The sequence below is a fragment of the Stegodyphus dumicola genome, chromosome 8 (assembly GCF_044657685.1).
Source record: "Stegodyphus dumicola isolate Sdum_Otavi_A_Nest chromosome 8, ASM4465768v1".
Lineage (NCBI taxonomy): Eukaryota > Metazoa > Arthropoda > Arachnida > Araneae > Eresidae > Stegodyphus > Stegodyphus dumicola.
The window spans coordinates 4409787-4426927 of record NC_140775.1 but is presented as its reverse complement, the minus strand read 5'-3'; the positions used below and the strand labels follow the sequence as shown (position 1 = coordinate 4426927).

Below are 17141 nucleotides of genomic sequence, written 5' to 3'. Positions count from 1 at the left end.
TTGCGAACATACTATTAAGACTTGCGATTTTAGAAGACTTGCATGTATTAACGATGTCAACGTTTCTTCATTTTTATAAGATTCACATCAAATCATGTCGCATTCGAATGTGGTGTAAGAGATCACTTTTTCTTTTAAACACTTGTAAACAATGGATGCAATTTATAAGAAGAGAAGTATCATGCTGTTTCAAAACATCATCATCAGCATATTTCTGTTTCTTTTGACGCCGGCAACATTTAAAAAAAAAGTTTCCTGAGATATTCTTCAAATTCTGTTTTACTTGAAAAAATGTCCGAACATTCAATACGATGTAAAGATTCATATTGTTTTAAATTCTTATGCTCACTAAATATTTTTTATCATGATTTACTCTTAAAAGTAACTTTATTAGTTTTCATATCCTTTTTACATGAAAAGAACTTGTGATTATTCACTACAAAATTCTAAGACGAGAAGCTTCGCGACTTTTCAAACTATAAACTTAAATTTCTTAGGACATACACTACATCTGATGTTTCTTTCATGAGATTTCAGATATCTCTTCAGATTACTCGTATTCAAGAAACCTCGCAAATATATCACATAAGTTCAGCGAATAATCGCTTCATAAACTCTTAAATTTTCAACACGAGTGAATCACTTGAAGCATATACTGCACTGTAAACATACAATACTTAAAAAAATTGTTATAAAAAATAAAAATGCATTCATTTCACCAAGAAGCTTTTCTATTTAAATACATTTATTTATTTCCAAAGAACAAGTTTCTGTATTATACATAAAATATACTTAGAATTTTCTTTCATTAGTTAATATCAAATTAACAACAATATCCATTTACTGATATTTGATATACATGTTTGCTTTAAAATTAAAACTAAAATTTCAATATATTTCTATTAAAAAGAACATAAGGAAAAAAAAATACTCATAACATCAACCAAAGACAGAAATTTAAATAGAATAGCTGTACTTATATTAGTGCATTTTTATAATCTTCATAACATTTCGATTCAAAAAACCTATTACAAAATAATGAAACATTATTTTTTTCTGCCTTAAAGAATCTCTTATATTTTAAAAATTAATACATAAAAATATATCTTCACCAATATATATAATTCTATCCTCAACACGTATTATAATGCAATCATGTCTTGTTTGTGAAGGATGATTTACAATGCAACCTTCGCATTTATATAGCTTTTTTATCACTGAATTTAATTCAGTTTTGATAGAGTTTATGAGTTCTTTAAAAAGTTCATCATCATCACTTACCATATCCGAACAATTGTTTTTACATTTGATTTGCAACGGTAAAATAATTTCAAAAATACTTTTATATAAAGTATTAGATACATCAGGAATAATTTCTTTCAATTTTTTTAAAATATCAGTTTACTTTTAGGTATGTAGGTTTTAGTTTAAAAGAATTTTCATCTTGTTTAAAAACTTGTTGAAAAATACACTCACCTTCTTTGTTGAAAACTACCAACTCATTATTGCAAATGATGCTGGCACTCGTATAGACAAGATTAAATTCATATATTTTTGAGGAAAATTCTTGCCATGTTGCAGGAGTTATAACAACATCGCGTGTAGTAGGGTATAATATTTTATTTTGTTCCACACATTCACGTAGATGAATGTTCATTCTGTTTTCAAACTGATTTATGGACACAAAATATCCCCAACCAAGAGTCCACTGTGCAATCAACTTCGAACTTTCTTTTTTCTGTCCTCGATTATTCGGCATGAAGATATTTTCAGGAACAGACTTCATATAGTGGGCAAACCAGTCATCCTCTGGAAGTTCATCCTCATTATCTTCCAAGCGTCGTTTTTTAATTTTCGAAATTTTTATGTTTCGGAACCAGGCGAAATTTCACATCTCGAAGCGTGGACTTAACTCATGGAACTCTCCTTGTAATGAAACCACCAACGAATCAATTTTGGATGCACGGAATACCCTCTCAACCTGACGTTAAAGATCCTAGAATTAGTATCACATTCCGAAACATAAAAATTTCGAAAATTAAAAAACGACGCTTGGAAGATAATGAGGATGAACTTCCAGAGGATGACTGGTTTGCCCACTATAACTCTATCAAAACTCATAAACTCTATCAAAACTGAATTAAATTCAGTGATAAAAAAGCTATATAAATGCGAAGGTTGCATTGTAAATCATCCTTCACAAACAAGACATGATCTGTTCCTGAAAATATCTTCATGCCGAATAATCGAGAAGAGAAAAAAGAAAGTTCGAAGTTGATTGCACAACTGAACTTATGTGATATATTTGCGAGGTTTCTTGAATACGAGTAATCTGAAGAGATATTTGAAATCTCATGAAAGAAACATCAGATGTAGTGTATGTCCTAAGAAATTTAAGTTTATAGTTTGAAAAGTCGCGAAGCTTCTCGTCTTAGAATTTTGTAGTGAATAATCACAAGTTCTTTTCATGTAAAAAGGATATGAAAACTAATAAAGTTACTTTTAAGAGTAAATCATGATAAAAAATATTTAGTGAGCATAAGAATTTAAAACAATATGAATCTTTACATCGTATTGAATGTTCGGACATTTTTTCAAGTAAAACAGAATTTGAAGAATATCTCAGGAAACTTTTTTTTTAAATGTTGCCGGCGTCAAAAGAAACAGAAATATGCTGATGATGATGTTTTGAAACAGCATGATACTTCTCTTCTTATAAATTGCATCCATTGTTTACAAGTGTTTAAAAGAAAAAGTGATCTCTTACACCACATTCGAATGCGACATGATTTGATGTGAATCTTATAAAAATGAAGAAACGTTGACATCGTTAATACATGCAAGTCTTCTAAAATCGCAAGTCTTAATAGTATGTTCGCAATTGAATCGATTTACTAGAACATAGAAAATGATCATGTCTTAGATGTACTTCTTGAATATATAAAATTGTAGTTAGTAGGGAAAAAATGAGTTATGATGTAGTTTTACACTGAGTTATGATATCGGTGTTTGAAATGGTAATCAATAGTTACATTTAAAATGTGTCGTGAGTGTGAAAATGCAGAAATAAAAGAGCTTTGGCGAATTTAATAAACGCGGTTCAATGTGGTTGATGGAAAAATTTGTTCCATGTGAATTAAATAGTGTAAGATATGAACCTCTTTCTCTCAATAGTTAATTATTCAATTGTAAGACAATTAAACTTTAAATATATATGCATATAGTACATGTAATGATTAATATTACATTGAATTATGTAAATAACTGATGATATGTGTATTAACATAGTGAATGTTCGCTTTTATGAAGTTCTAAACATTACTTTAAATACCATTCATAAAACTTTTATCTCATATATACAAACATGACAATATCTATTGAGTTTTCGTTTATTCTTTGGAAGGTATGAAAGTTTAAATATATTTTTTTAATTTAATGTAGATTGGAGTAAAATATATGTATCTTCCTTAATTTCAATCGGTAATATCTGTATGCTGGTAAAGGTACGTATGTTCGTAAAAGTTATACTGGGTCACATTTTTGACAATCTTTCATTCATATTAGCTAATAAGAGAATTATTGAAATTAGTAAAGTAATGAAAATCAACGTTATTGAAAGAAAACTCTAAAAGCATTTACATTTCCAGAAATATATCAAAGTTCCTTTTCTTAAAAACACCAGGTGTATCGTAGTTTTTATTTCTATTTCGTTAAAAGCTGAACTTGTAAAATAAAAATTTTCTATTAGTGTAAGGTAAACAAAAAAATCAAGAGACAATCCGTATCATGAATGAAATTCAAGTCTTACATCGGATTAAAAAGAAATATTCTGAATCTAAATGTTTATGCCTATTTAGCACAAAATGTGTTTATTTCTCTGATAAATTTAACTAAAACCCTTCTTATAACAATATGTTACCTTTAAACTGGGTAAAAATGTCAAGTATATTTTCTGATGGTACTGATATACTTGCCCAAGAAGTTCTAAAAACCTCAAATGTCGAAAGAGCATATGATAAGAGTCTCCTTTCCTATCGCTACGTCAGGTACAGGTTAAGGGGCGTCTTGAATGGATGAAGGTAATGTTTGTGCGAAAATATAGTAGTTCTATTTTGAACTGAGAAATAATTCGCTTTTTATCAATTAAGGAAACTTGTAGTATTATTAAACAGAATGTCAATGAAAGACATTGCGTTTGCATAGTGAATTATGAAGGTACTGAAAGGTAGTAAAGAAGGTGAATTAAAGAATTAATTTGAACAAATAAGGTAAGGCTATCATTAAAAGAAAAAACTGTTCAAAAGATGTATGTTAGAATTAAAAGTAAGATGTTAAAATTTAAAAAGATGTAACAGAGTAAAACCAAAGAATACTGGTAATTCCCATCCGGAAAACAGTAATTTGAGTACGATATTGAAAAAGTTGGTTTTAAGAATTTCTTTATGCATGTAATGCAAAACAATTGCTAGTTTATCATGAGTGCTGGCATAGATGCAATTAGTGTAGGAAAAGTAGTAAAATTAGTATAGTCAGTGTCTCTAAAACATGAAAAAATAATAGTGAGAGCAGTGTAAATTCATTTGAAGCACTGAAATATGACATAGACTAAATATCAGAAGATGTAAGAAATATTTTGGTATGTGTCGATGGAACACTGAATGTGGTTGTAAAATTAGAAATGAAAATTATCAATACACTTAAAGGTAATCGAGATTTAGAACTGAACATGATGTTAGACACTTTGAAGATCGTAATACTATATGAGAAAGAAATACAGTTAGATATAAATGGTATTAAACTGTAAAGTTGTGAATGGAAATTTCTGAGTAAAACCTGTAGATGATCTATTATGATCGGAGAATAAAACAAGTATTTTAAAAATTGTAAGGAAATGTTTGAATATGGAGTAAATGAAAACAATTCGTATTGTTAAAATGAATAAAAAGGGATAAAATGTTGGAATTACGAGTGATGAGACAGAAATAAAAACATTATAATAAATAAGTTAAACTAGAATTAAGAAATATAAACACAGAAGGGAAATCATGAACGTAAGAAAAGCAATTAACAGTTATAGACTTAAGTTTTTAAAAAAAATATTCGGTAATGTAAGGAAGATATTGTTGAACATGTGAAAGAAATTAGAAATTCCGTAGAAAATTTAGTAAAAGAACCAAGATCACGAAAAATAAATGTTTCTTTTTAAATAGAATTTCAAACCACTAAGTTAAAGTGTGTGTAGAATACTAGAATGGTTTAAAAAAAGTAAATGAAGTGAAAATTCAGAATATATTGAACATTATAACGTTAAAAAAAGTGTGAAATTGCATCTAAAATTAAGTAGTGTAACAAATAAACAGCATGTGCGGTAACGTTTGTAAAATATAATATATAAGTTAAAAATCAGGGTATGCTGAAATGGTATGAAAGGTATTAAAAAAAATAGTATGTGAAAATTAAATAAAATATTACAAATTAGAAACGTTAAGTATTAAAAAAAATATGACAGTAAATGAATATGTTATTATGAACAGAAAACCTGAGAAATAAGTTAAAGTTTCATGGAAAAACTAGAAAGAATAAAAGCATCAGAATAAAATTGAGTAATAAAAAAAATTATCTTGTAGTTTCATTAAAGGAAAGTCTTTTTTATATTTGTTTCTTTTACATTGTTTTCAGAGTCGCGCATTGAATAATTTTAACACCAGACGTAAAAATATATTTCTAAAACATATCATTCACTTTTTCATTAATAGAGGGCAGCATCGCCATTTCATCAAAATTAAGATGCAGAAAATATTTCCCGTTGCCAATTTTTAAAAAACTAACTTTAAATGAAAAGCAGGAGGTCTACAACTCAATCAGCAATCTACCAACAACAACAACAAAATTTTTACATCCCTCCTGCGCTCAGTTGCACAACTGGGAGAATCGACCTACTGTGAACCCCCATATCAGGCAGGGGGAGGTCATGACAGGTTTGCCACAAATCGAATTCGATTTAATGGGTTGGAGTTGTGGGGAGCCAAACCACGACTTAGCCTCAACCCAACTATTACGAAGACCACTTAGGAGTTTTAATCTAATTCCTTATAGCCTGAGTAGCCGGGCCCCAAACCGGATCTGCCTCAGACTGAAATAACTCCGAAAAATCTCCGCTTACTGGGTCGGGCCCGAGGGGTCACCACTCCCTGTTCTCGTCACTTCGGCGGAGGCGTGACTGATAACCTGATGGACTTGACCGGTCGTTAATGCTCCCGCCAGTACTACACGGGCAGCGCTTCCCATCAGGACATTACCTAGCAAACTCGGTGCCGTCCAACACCAAGCTACAGAACCATCTGGTATACGTCTTACGCCTTTCCCCCGAGGTCAGACCATATAAATGGCCCAACCCCGGGCTCTGGAACCGCCAGGCTCGTGATTTTATACCCCCGTGGCCGAGACTGCCTAGGTACAGATCCTAGCCAGTAGCTTCGCAGAGTTCTCTACGTCGACCCCCGGGGGGGAATCTACCAACAACTCAACTCCACTCGAAACCACGCCTCCTAGTGTGCTGACGTTGCCTTTGGCCCCGCCCTCTGTGTGACGTCATTGACCACGCCCTCAGCTCCTCCTGATGCAGAACTGTCATTTTTATACTACTGACCTATATTCAGCATAACTCCACGATCTCGGTAGCGATGTGACAACCAGTCGGTTGTAGAACAATCTATTCCGTGTCAGTCCTTCCTGCCGGTGTAGTATTGGCGGGGGCACTTTGACGACTAGTCAAATCTTCAGGCCAATATCGTCGCACCTCATGGTGGTCACTGGGAGTGGTGAGTCCGATCGAACGGTTCAGCTATGAGTTTTGAGAGATCGTTTTGAATCTTTCGCCGGTAAGAGTGGGACGAGAGGTAGTGTAGTGAATTTTCTTTGGCTCTCAATGGAGGCTATTTTGCCTGACAGACACACCTTCCGCCTAATACCGAAGTCTAAAGTTGGGGTCGGGCTTGGTTTTGCGTCTACTTTACATCGCCGTACCAGCTAATACAGAAACATATACATTTCCTAGGCATTGTTTATAACATGGAGATGTATTTCATACTTTGCCGGTGGTTTTTCATTTGGCATTCTAAATAATGATTAGGCAATGTTTGAAATGTTTAATTGTGTTATACATTGCCGGCCAGTTTTCGGCGCTCTATAAAATGACTAGGTATTCTCTAGAATGCCAGATTTCATACTTTGTCGGTAACAATAATATTAAACGATAAGAAAAAATATCATTCAAAACAGCGAGTGAATGCAATGAAGCAAATGAAACAGCGATGGAATTTAATTGAATACAAATACAACAAAAAACATATAAATAGGTACTTTCACAAATTTTAACTAGGTAAGTGGAAGATTTGTAACTGAATTGTTCCTAATATTTTTAGAGCAACAGTTCATTAACAAATTGTTCATAATATTTCTGGAAGTTATTTGGCCGATGTTGTACGCCTAATCTTAATACCCGGATGGTATTCCTCATTCGCCGGAAGAACATAGATTAGGTAAAAAAGCAACCTTAGTGTGGCGAAGATGTTTTCAAGAGATTCCCTTCCCCCGATGAACAGAGACCCGTGTCTGATCATCCTCAAACTGATGAGAGTTATTCAAAATCTAAGTCAAACTAAGGTTGCTTTTTGCATAATTTTAAATGGTTGACTAAAATCGAAAACAAGTTGTTTGGCGATATAATCCCTCACTTGGCGACATTTTTCTGATTCTTTGCAACTTTTATGATCTATTTTCACCTTATTTGATGAGTTGGCCTTTATTTGGCGACTTTACTTCAGTTTGTAAAGTATCGTATAATAGTTTGATGATATTAACCGAATTTTTGATCCCGATAAGCGATGTATTTCACGTTTTCGTGTACAAACGAGTGGAACTTCGGCAATTCGATAACGATACCTGAATGATGACATTAACATTGTATATATGTAAATATCTCTAAACTAACTAAACCTTTTTGCTAATTTTATACTAACATTCCCAAAAAATTGTAAGTTGGAGCACCCAACAAAAATAATAACTAATGTTGTAATTGTTAATGATCACATTAAGCGGCGTCTACTCTAACTAACTTAATTAGCATCCATGTCTCGAATTTGTCTCAGAAACTCAAAGACCCCTTCTGTTGCATTCTGCAGAGCTTGGTATCTGAGTTACTTCGAAATGAAGACAACTTATGACGTCATTTTTATATGATGTCCGTATAAGGGCGTAAATTACTTTTTTCTTTGTTTTTAGACACATGGCTCACAGGATGGGTACGCCATACCTCCAGAGGCTGCTGCAGAAAACCTTACGAGCGCACATCAAGGAATGCCTGCCCGAGGTTAGGCACGATCTGTCCAAGAAACTCTCGAGTTATTCCAGAGAACTCGAAGATTTCAAGGCTGCTTTGGGCAGTGGCTCAAACTCTAAGCAGTTCTATATGACAAAGTAAGTAAAACCTGATGCGTAACAATGGGTTCGTGCAGCAAGTTACAAATGTAGCTGACAATGTTAAAAATTTCTATTTCTTCCTATAAAAATTTTTAGTTGCTAGAAACATCATTACCGTATTCCTCAGAAATATTTTGTATGTGTATGTTATGTTACAGTACCGCACATTCATCACTCACACTAGCTGGAAAGAGCTGAAAGCGCACAAAATATAATATTAATTTATTTTGCCGGCGACCTTCGCAAATAGCCAGTTTTCAGTTTTGCCACTAAGCAAAGCGTAATTTTTTAAAATTTATCTTTCATATTTAATCTGTCTGTAATTGCTTAACAAATGGGGGGGGGGACTTAAACGCAATAAATGCGCTTATTTGTAATTTAAATCTTTACTTGTTTAATATGCATCTAAATGGTAAAAAAAATATTTTATAATAGTACACCCAACTGATAAGCTTTTGAACATTGAAAGATGTTTCTGACGACATACATTTTGTATCTTTATGGAACCTTATATAAAACTATTGGGATGAATTATTTTGACTTACATTTGGTACACCAAATACTTTCATAAATAAATCAATTTCTTTTTTTGATTTTAGCAAAATTTTGTTCTGATAAGTGCAATGATGAAGAGAAAAAAAAAAAAAAAAAAAAACTGCAATTTTTAAATCACAGGATTTTTGTGCATCTTATGCACTATATGTAAAAATTTCAAAATGAAACTTCTGTGCACTGGGGCGAAGAATAATTTTTTAGTAATAATATCTGACTAACGAGGATAAAACATGAAATGAGGCAAAGCAACAATCTTGTAATTGGCGTAGATTTTAGTCACGACTCTGTCAGTTTCGGGGGCAAGCAGGCACAGCTCCCTCTTCAACAGGAGCAAAGAAATCTAGAGAGGAATAAATTAGGAAAATATTGCTTATCATTTGGATAGATCAGAAGCATAGAGAAGGAATTTACGTATATTATCCGTAGCAGATTTCTTTGCTATGAAGAGAAACCTGTACCCGTTTGCCCTCGAAATCGATAAATTGAGTAAAACCTACGCCAAACACAAGGACGTTGCTTTGTTTTAGTTTTATGTTTTACTTTGGTGTGTTTCTATCTGTCTTGATTAATGAGGTTTATTTTATTTCCACTGGTATTCATGAAGTAAACGTTCTACAGCAGAAAAGAAATATTTAAAAATCATTAAATTTGATTCTGTAAATCGTAAAACTTAACATTCATATCATTTTTCGTACTTTTAAACTAAATTTTAAACTAACATTTTTCGTACTTTTAAACTAAATTTTAAACTCTCATTTTTCGTACTTTTAAACTAAATTTTAAACTCTCATTTTTCGTACTTTTAAACTAAATTTTAAACTATCATTTTTTGTACTTTTTCATAAAGTAATTGAACTAACTTGCAGCTCGGTTCTCTGAACGTTAAAATAAAAATAAATCAACATTTTTAAAATTCTACCCTGACTGGCCTCAAATTTATTGTTGTTAACAGAAAGCATGGATGATTTTTTTTTCCATATTGTGTGCATGCGAAAACATTTTTTCGTAAATATTTTGCTGTGAGTTCTGATGGCCGGCTTAAGTACGAACTCAAAAAATAATTTATAAATAATTAGATCACAAAATAATATTATCGGGTACATAACTGGAAAAAATACAGTTTTTAAAATTAGGTTTAATATACATTAATCATACAAATACTGAATATTCTCAGCATCGATTCTCTGTTTGTCGAATAAATGCGCCCACCTTTTGTTCATCAGATCTAGATAAGCTAAATGACCAGTTATTCACACTTTGGGCTACATTATAAAATCAAATGGTACACAGATTTCAATTTTTCTAGAAAAGCCTTAACTCTCGTCTTTTACATGGATTGGCTGGTATTCGGAAATATATGAAATTTAAAATATGCACATGCGAGGAATCGTTCCCAAAATTTTTCAGATATTATTATGTCTTTCATCGGCATATGGTAACAATCCATATTTCATTTCCTTTTAGCATTTGTAAACAAATTCACTCTTAATAATAAAGAAGTTTTTTGCTTTGCATATCTCCCAAAATGGAGAATATGACTGAACAAAGAACATGCATTAAATTTTGTTTTCGCAATAGAATTTCTGCTGTAGGAACGTTGCAAAGTACCCTTACGGACAACACTGGATCAGAAACAGGACATCAACTTAATAACCTGCAGGACGTCAGTCATGTCTGAGATAGGGTGCTTAGCGATCATCGTTTTACATTTAGGAAGCTTGCTTGTTTTACATTTAGGAAACAATTTAAAACATTATATGGATCCTGAATGTCATTTGGTTTTGCGACGCATCACTTTTTGAGTTGTTCTAAAACGGTTGAATATTTTACAACAGTAACGACGTATTTGAGTGGTTGAGGAATTGTTTCCTAAAAGCGAGTCCTTCTTAAAACACATTATTATTGGCGATGAAAGTTCAGAACCACGCTTTTGATAGAGAGACAGGGCTAATCTTTGGAATATGGTAACAGGATGTTTGGCGACATTTTGATAAGGCGATAAAGTTACTAGCTAGGACCTATAGCAATAATCTGAGAAGTACACAGTTCGAATCACAGATTATTTTGTCTCAGAGAAATGAGAGATCATGAGACATGTCATGTGACATTTTCCGGAAAATTTCGATCGTGATTTTAGCTAATAAGCACTTAAAAACAATTTCGCACCTAATTTTCGTCATGATTAAGGACTTTTGTTTCAGAAAAGTTCTAGCATAAGCGTAATTCGGCTAGCAGATTGTTGGAAAAAATGTTAAGTAAAAAAAAAAAAAAAAAAAAAAAAAAAAAAAAACATGCCTTTACTTTGTGAAAACAAAATGGCGTCCAAAAAAAAAAAAAAAAAAACTAGCAGGTTGCTGTAGCAGGGTTGGTCGCCAAATTTTCACCAAATAATCGCCAGGTTACCATAATCCGAAGATCCACCAGAGACAGCTCAAAATTCAGTGAATGGCACTCAAAGGACGAAATAATGTTAAGAAGCTATGTCAGACTTGGTCAAAAGTACGTTAAGTTAACATTAGCTGTTTTCTTTGATTGTTTTAATCCACCAGCAACACACCTCTAAAATCGCCCACACTTGCAGTTGGATACGGGGTTCATATAACGGCAGGAAGGCTGGCTACATGGATGGAAGCTGTCGTGGATAACACGAACAAAAACAGTCTTTCTTAAAAACATCTTCCACAAACGCATTCCTCCTTTAAGGCAGAGTGGCCTCGTGTGATTTGCTATAATCTAAGTAATTTTAGATCTAAGTAAAGAATATTATTTTGCGAGATTTACTTGAAACAGTTTGTAGAGAATCACATGAATTTTGACGAGATAGTTCATGGATTTTGCAGCACGACAGTGCATGTGCAGACAACGTTCATGGTTTTGTGAAATTTTGGTTGAAACATTCAACCGATACGGATCTACAAGCTCCATTTTTAATGTTTTGCCGTGATTAAATCTCTCCCTACGTGATAATAGTTTCAAATCTATTGATGCCAAAACGAAAAGCAAAAGTTGCTGAACTTCGTGAAAAGGTTTTATGAAAACGATTTAAAAATATGTCTCGAAGACTAAAAAAATCTTTTTTAATCATTCTCAATCCTTTTTGATTATAATAATATTTAAAAAATGAATGAAAAAATAATTATCTTGGTGGGTACTAGGACCCTATCTTACAAATTGAGCACAAATTTTCAGCATATCATTGGAATAATGAACACTTTTGTAGATTAATTGTTTTAAATATCTTGTTATAAACCTAGTTTGCGGTTCTATTGCTATATTGCACAAATCATTAGCCTGAAATATGTTTAATTTTTCTCAAAAGTCTTTTTGTTAAAAGTCTGAATGCATTTGAGAACAACTGTTTCCTCATTGATTATATTTATGCACAGACAAATCCAGAACTTCATCGAGGACATCGAGATCAAGTTAATGGGACATTCGGAGCTAATCGACATGAGTGAGCTATCAGCAGGTGCTATTATCAACTTCAAACTCTATACAGAAATTCAGAACAAACTGAAACTGGTAAACTGATTTATGTTGCCTCCTTTTAGGTGTATTTTTTAAAATATTGAGATCCTTGAATATACAAATGTTGGATACAAAGTAATAACAACACGTCGATACCTCTGAAAGGATTAAAAAATATGAAAACAAACTTCTAATTTTAATTGGCTATAACCTCTTTTATTTTTTATTTAATTTGGAGACTTCCTCTCTCTGTCTTAGAAATAGCGCCATAAGTCTAAACTGCATCATTCAAAGTAATCATGCGATCCTACGTAACGCTTAATGCAGATATCTCTTGTGCAACCAAAGTAATTGTAAATCAAAACTTTTTGACTCCCTCCTTTCTTCCTCTGCATTACTACTGCGACACTCTTTCCCTTCTCGCTTACGCTTTCATCCTGTTAAGACGCTGCTGCAACATGGCAATAGTATCAAAATTGTTCTGGAAATAGGCACTATTGGAGTGCCAAGTGAAATTGTGGCCACAAATCTGAATTTAAATAAAACCGCCTCGACTGTTAAGTTCTTAGTCTTCAGGAATTCTACATTTTACGCATCAAGTATCTACGCCATCAGTATTTCTGTGCATCTACATCTCAGTGTTCTTACCTCAGTGCTTTCAAAAAATATATATATATGTAATAATAAAATTCCATAGTCAAGAATACACTTAAATTTCTAACTGTATGTTCTTTTCATTTTTAATGGCGACGTTCTCTTATTTGAAAGTACGTGGAGTTAAATCCACAGCCCCGTAGTAAAGTTGTTTTTTCCGCCTTTTCTACACGTACAGTTATAGAATGTTCTGGAGATATTTAAAGCGAACTGGATTGGCTGACGAGGCTGACGTCATTTTTTGGAAGCTCCCTCTTTCCAGAGGCTATAAAAGGACTCGCAAAAGGAATATCGGAGCTTTTTCTTAAATGTCACGATACAGTAAACTTCATACAAAAAGTTATTAGTAATTCTTTTTTATTTACTCCGGATATCTGATTTTTGTAACTGCCATTTCTCCTGAATAATAATAAATGGATCCTGTTTTTTAAACTTATCGTCAGATTATTTAAGCTACGACTAAAGCTGATACATCACACGCACACACACACACACACATATATATATATATATATAATAAATATAGAACCAATTTTTCACAAAGATAAAATATTGAAATTTATAAGTAATAAATTTCAAATAATTCTATAAATGATGTTAAAACCAAAACCCCTATTTAAAAAAAATCAATAAAATTTAAAGAAAAAAAGGAACATAATAGGAGAGGAATTCAATCAGCTTCAATGCCACTTCGTCATTAGGAGAAGCGCAAAAATACTAGGCATTAATGTATCATGTTTTTTTGAAATTGTTTTTTAATTATATATATATATATATATATAATTAAAAAATTACTGTATTGAAGGTTAGCAGCCTCCTTACTTTTATATCTTGTTAGTTTAACTCATATTGAAATCACTAAATGTCATTCCACTAGATGACAAACTTGAAAATTTAACGCCATGCCTGCTACAGGTAAACCCAAAAAACAATTTCTATGAAAAACATTTAACTGTATTTACATGATTACATGCGGTACTTGAGATATTAAATATATAGGACAGACTAAAAACAATCTTAACTTTCGAATCAATAACCATAGAGCTCAAATCAAAAAATTCAACGCACAAAAAAATAGCATTAAAATAAGTACACCATCACAACTTAATACAGCAGAATTAGAACACTTTAAACACCATGACTTCAACTCTATTCAACTTCAGATACGAGATATAATACCCAATCACAAAACACGAATTTTTCAGGAATCTCTCTATATACTAAAACAACGTTCACTTTATCCATATGGACTTAACACTTATATACGTAGTCATAGAGATACTTCTAAGAAGTCTATTTTCAGCCAATTTAAGCTCTACAGCATCAAAACGAAGAGAGGAAAAAGAGGAAGCAAAATAAAAAATAATGCGAGATTTTTATCCACTTTGGATACACTTGCATTGGAAAAACAATTGAAATGTTTTTTTGACTCAGACTGCTTTCCCAAGAAACTTCTCAACTGGTTACACTCCTGTACTAATAAATTCCTTATCAAACTAAAAAAATTCATTCAAGAAAGCTACGACGACATACAAATCATTAAAAACATGATTCTTGATTTTAGTCTTTTCAGACTCTCTAATAGTCTCACTCAACGCAAAATTTATTTTAAAGTCAATTTTCTGCATCCGCAGTTTGACAATCTTCATTTCTCAAGAATCATCAGAGATTGTAAAGATTACTTCCCCGCAGTTGACACAATACCAATGATTGCATTTAAATATCAAAGGACCTTAAGCAACTTGCTTACTAACCACCATGAAATAGATGAAACTGCAGAATGACACCAATTTACAGCAATTACGTAGATTCTCATCACCAGCACATAATTACTGGCAACCTAAATATCATACAAAACCATCAACTAAAAACACTAATGAGTTATGGTACAAAATTTAGACCAATCAGAAACATGACTACAAATTACTGTTACAAGACTTTCGAAAACAACATCAACGAATTTATAGTTAAAGCAAGCTATCAACTGAATTTACCCATAGATACCTTCTTAAAATGGAAAGCTAAAATTCTTCAACGCATATCCACCGAAATCAGTCACCTCAAATTTAAAAGTACACTGAATTGGTCGCAACTTACATCAGATATTAATAAATTAAAACAGCTTTTTACTATTACAAAAATAGATAAAGCAACTAATAACTTTAGCATTATATGAAAACAATTCTACACTGAGATTATTCATAAAGAACTTCTCAACGCAACTACTTATCAATTAGCCAACCATACAGAAACATCTATAATAAACAGGATTAAAACTTTTCATAAGAAACTCAATATTACTTTCAATGCAAACTACAACAGATTTACTAATCTTTATGCGATTCCCAAATTCCATAAAACACCATTAAAATTTAGATTTATAGCTAATGGAACTAATAATTACAAGAAAAATGTAGACTATTATTTTTCAATTCAACTTAATAAAATCTGTAAATTTATTTTCAATGATTGTAACACTAATCATAACTATTGCTGGATCATTCATAATAACACTCCTGTCATTAATACCATTCATACCATTAACATCCAAAACATTAACTGCTATGATTTTGAAAACTTATATACCTCACTTCCTCTAGAAGAAATCTATACCAGTCTACTTGATCTACCAAAACTTTTCCCTAATATACTCAATATCATGACTCTTGACAAATGGAAAACCTACCTAAAATGCACACTTTTTCATAACTACATAAAGTTTCAAAATCAACTTTTTAAACAAGTCACAGGATTGCCAATGGGCTTACATTCCAGCACCTCGATCTGTAATATCTTTTTATTTGTCAAAGAATTTAACTTCCAAAAAAATCTACAACCACAAGAGTTAAATTACTACAAACACACCTACAGATATATTGATGACCTTATTACAATTAATAATTTTGGTAAAATTGAACACTCCGACATTTATCCGAATTGTCTTAAACTTAATAAAACTAATAATTCACAAAATAGCATAGACTTTCTAGATCTTCAAATCATTAACTACAAAAAAATTTTACTTTTTGACAAAACAAGAAACTTCAATTTCAATACTAACAAATTGATAAATTGGAACTCCAACATATCCAAAAAAGTAATTAACAATACTATAATTAATCAAATACAACGAATTAAAACTATATGCACAGATACAATAGATTTACAACGCGAAATTTTGATCCTTATCAAAATTCTCAAAAATAATCTAATTCCCTTTCAATTTATCAACCATTGCCTTAAAAGAGCAGGCGTTAAATACTCACTCTAAATCATTTAACTGATAGGGATATGATAATTTATTCCTAAACCTGAGAAGGCGGTATAAGTTGGATGACTGTCAGTTGGAAGATTTGTATATAGTGTAATTACTCAATTGTATATATTGTAAAAAGCTAATTGTCTTCAGACATATACTGTTACTAAAAAAATGGGCCTATTTCATGCCTTTAGACTGTCTATTAGCACTTGGACAGCGAAAATGCCTTTTTCCTTTCTTAAATTCTTAATCATTGCGACACGACAATTAGCCAGAAATTAATTAATTTCCATTCACTAGTATTTTCAAAAAAATCTTAAAGACGGTCTCTCTCAGATAAGAACTCCACAAAATACATCCCTCAAGAATTCCAAGTCCCACCCACTACCATAAATTACTTCACCCAAGTCTTACCGACTGATATTATTCAAAGCCCCTACTGCCGCTAAGAATTTTCGGACACCCTACACTTCTGAGTCAGACACGAAGAGAACACTTTGCCAACTCCCCCACTAGAAAGAATGTAAGTTACTTAATACCTTTCTGGCCTTTATATCTTCATGTACATTCACTGATTTTATTTATATTATTTTCTATATTATTTTTATATTTTCTTTGATTTGTTTTTACAAAGTTTGCATTATTTATCTTTTTTTTTATAATCGTCTATGTTTATTTCAACTTTACTTTGAATTCGATTTCATAATGACAATTTCCAATTTTT

At 31.9% G+C, this 17141-nt stretch overlaps 1 protein-coding gene across 5 annotated transcripts in view; it reads left to right on the top strand.

Moving 5' to 3' along the window:
* Positions 1 to 17141, top strand: part of LOC118202133 (dynamin-1-like) — a 204191-nt gene that overhangs the window by 67408 nt on the left and 119642 nt on the right. For all 5 annotated transcript variants that reach the window (XM_085821519.1, XM_085821520.1, XM_085821521.1 and 2 more), the window contains exons 8-9: positions 8284 to 8478; positions 12423 to 12558. In XM_085821519.1, coding sequence (XP_085677645.1) covers positions 8284 to 8478; positions 12423 to 12558 — 331 coding nt within the window. The remainder of the gene's footprint in view (positions 1 to 8283; positions 8479 to 12422; positions 12559 to 17141) is intronic.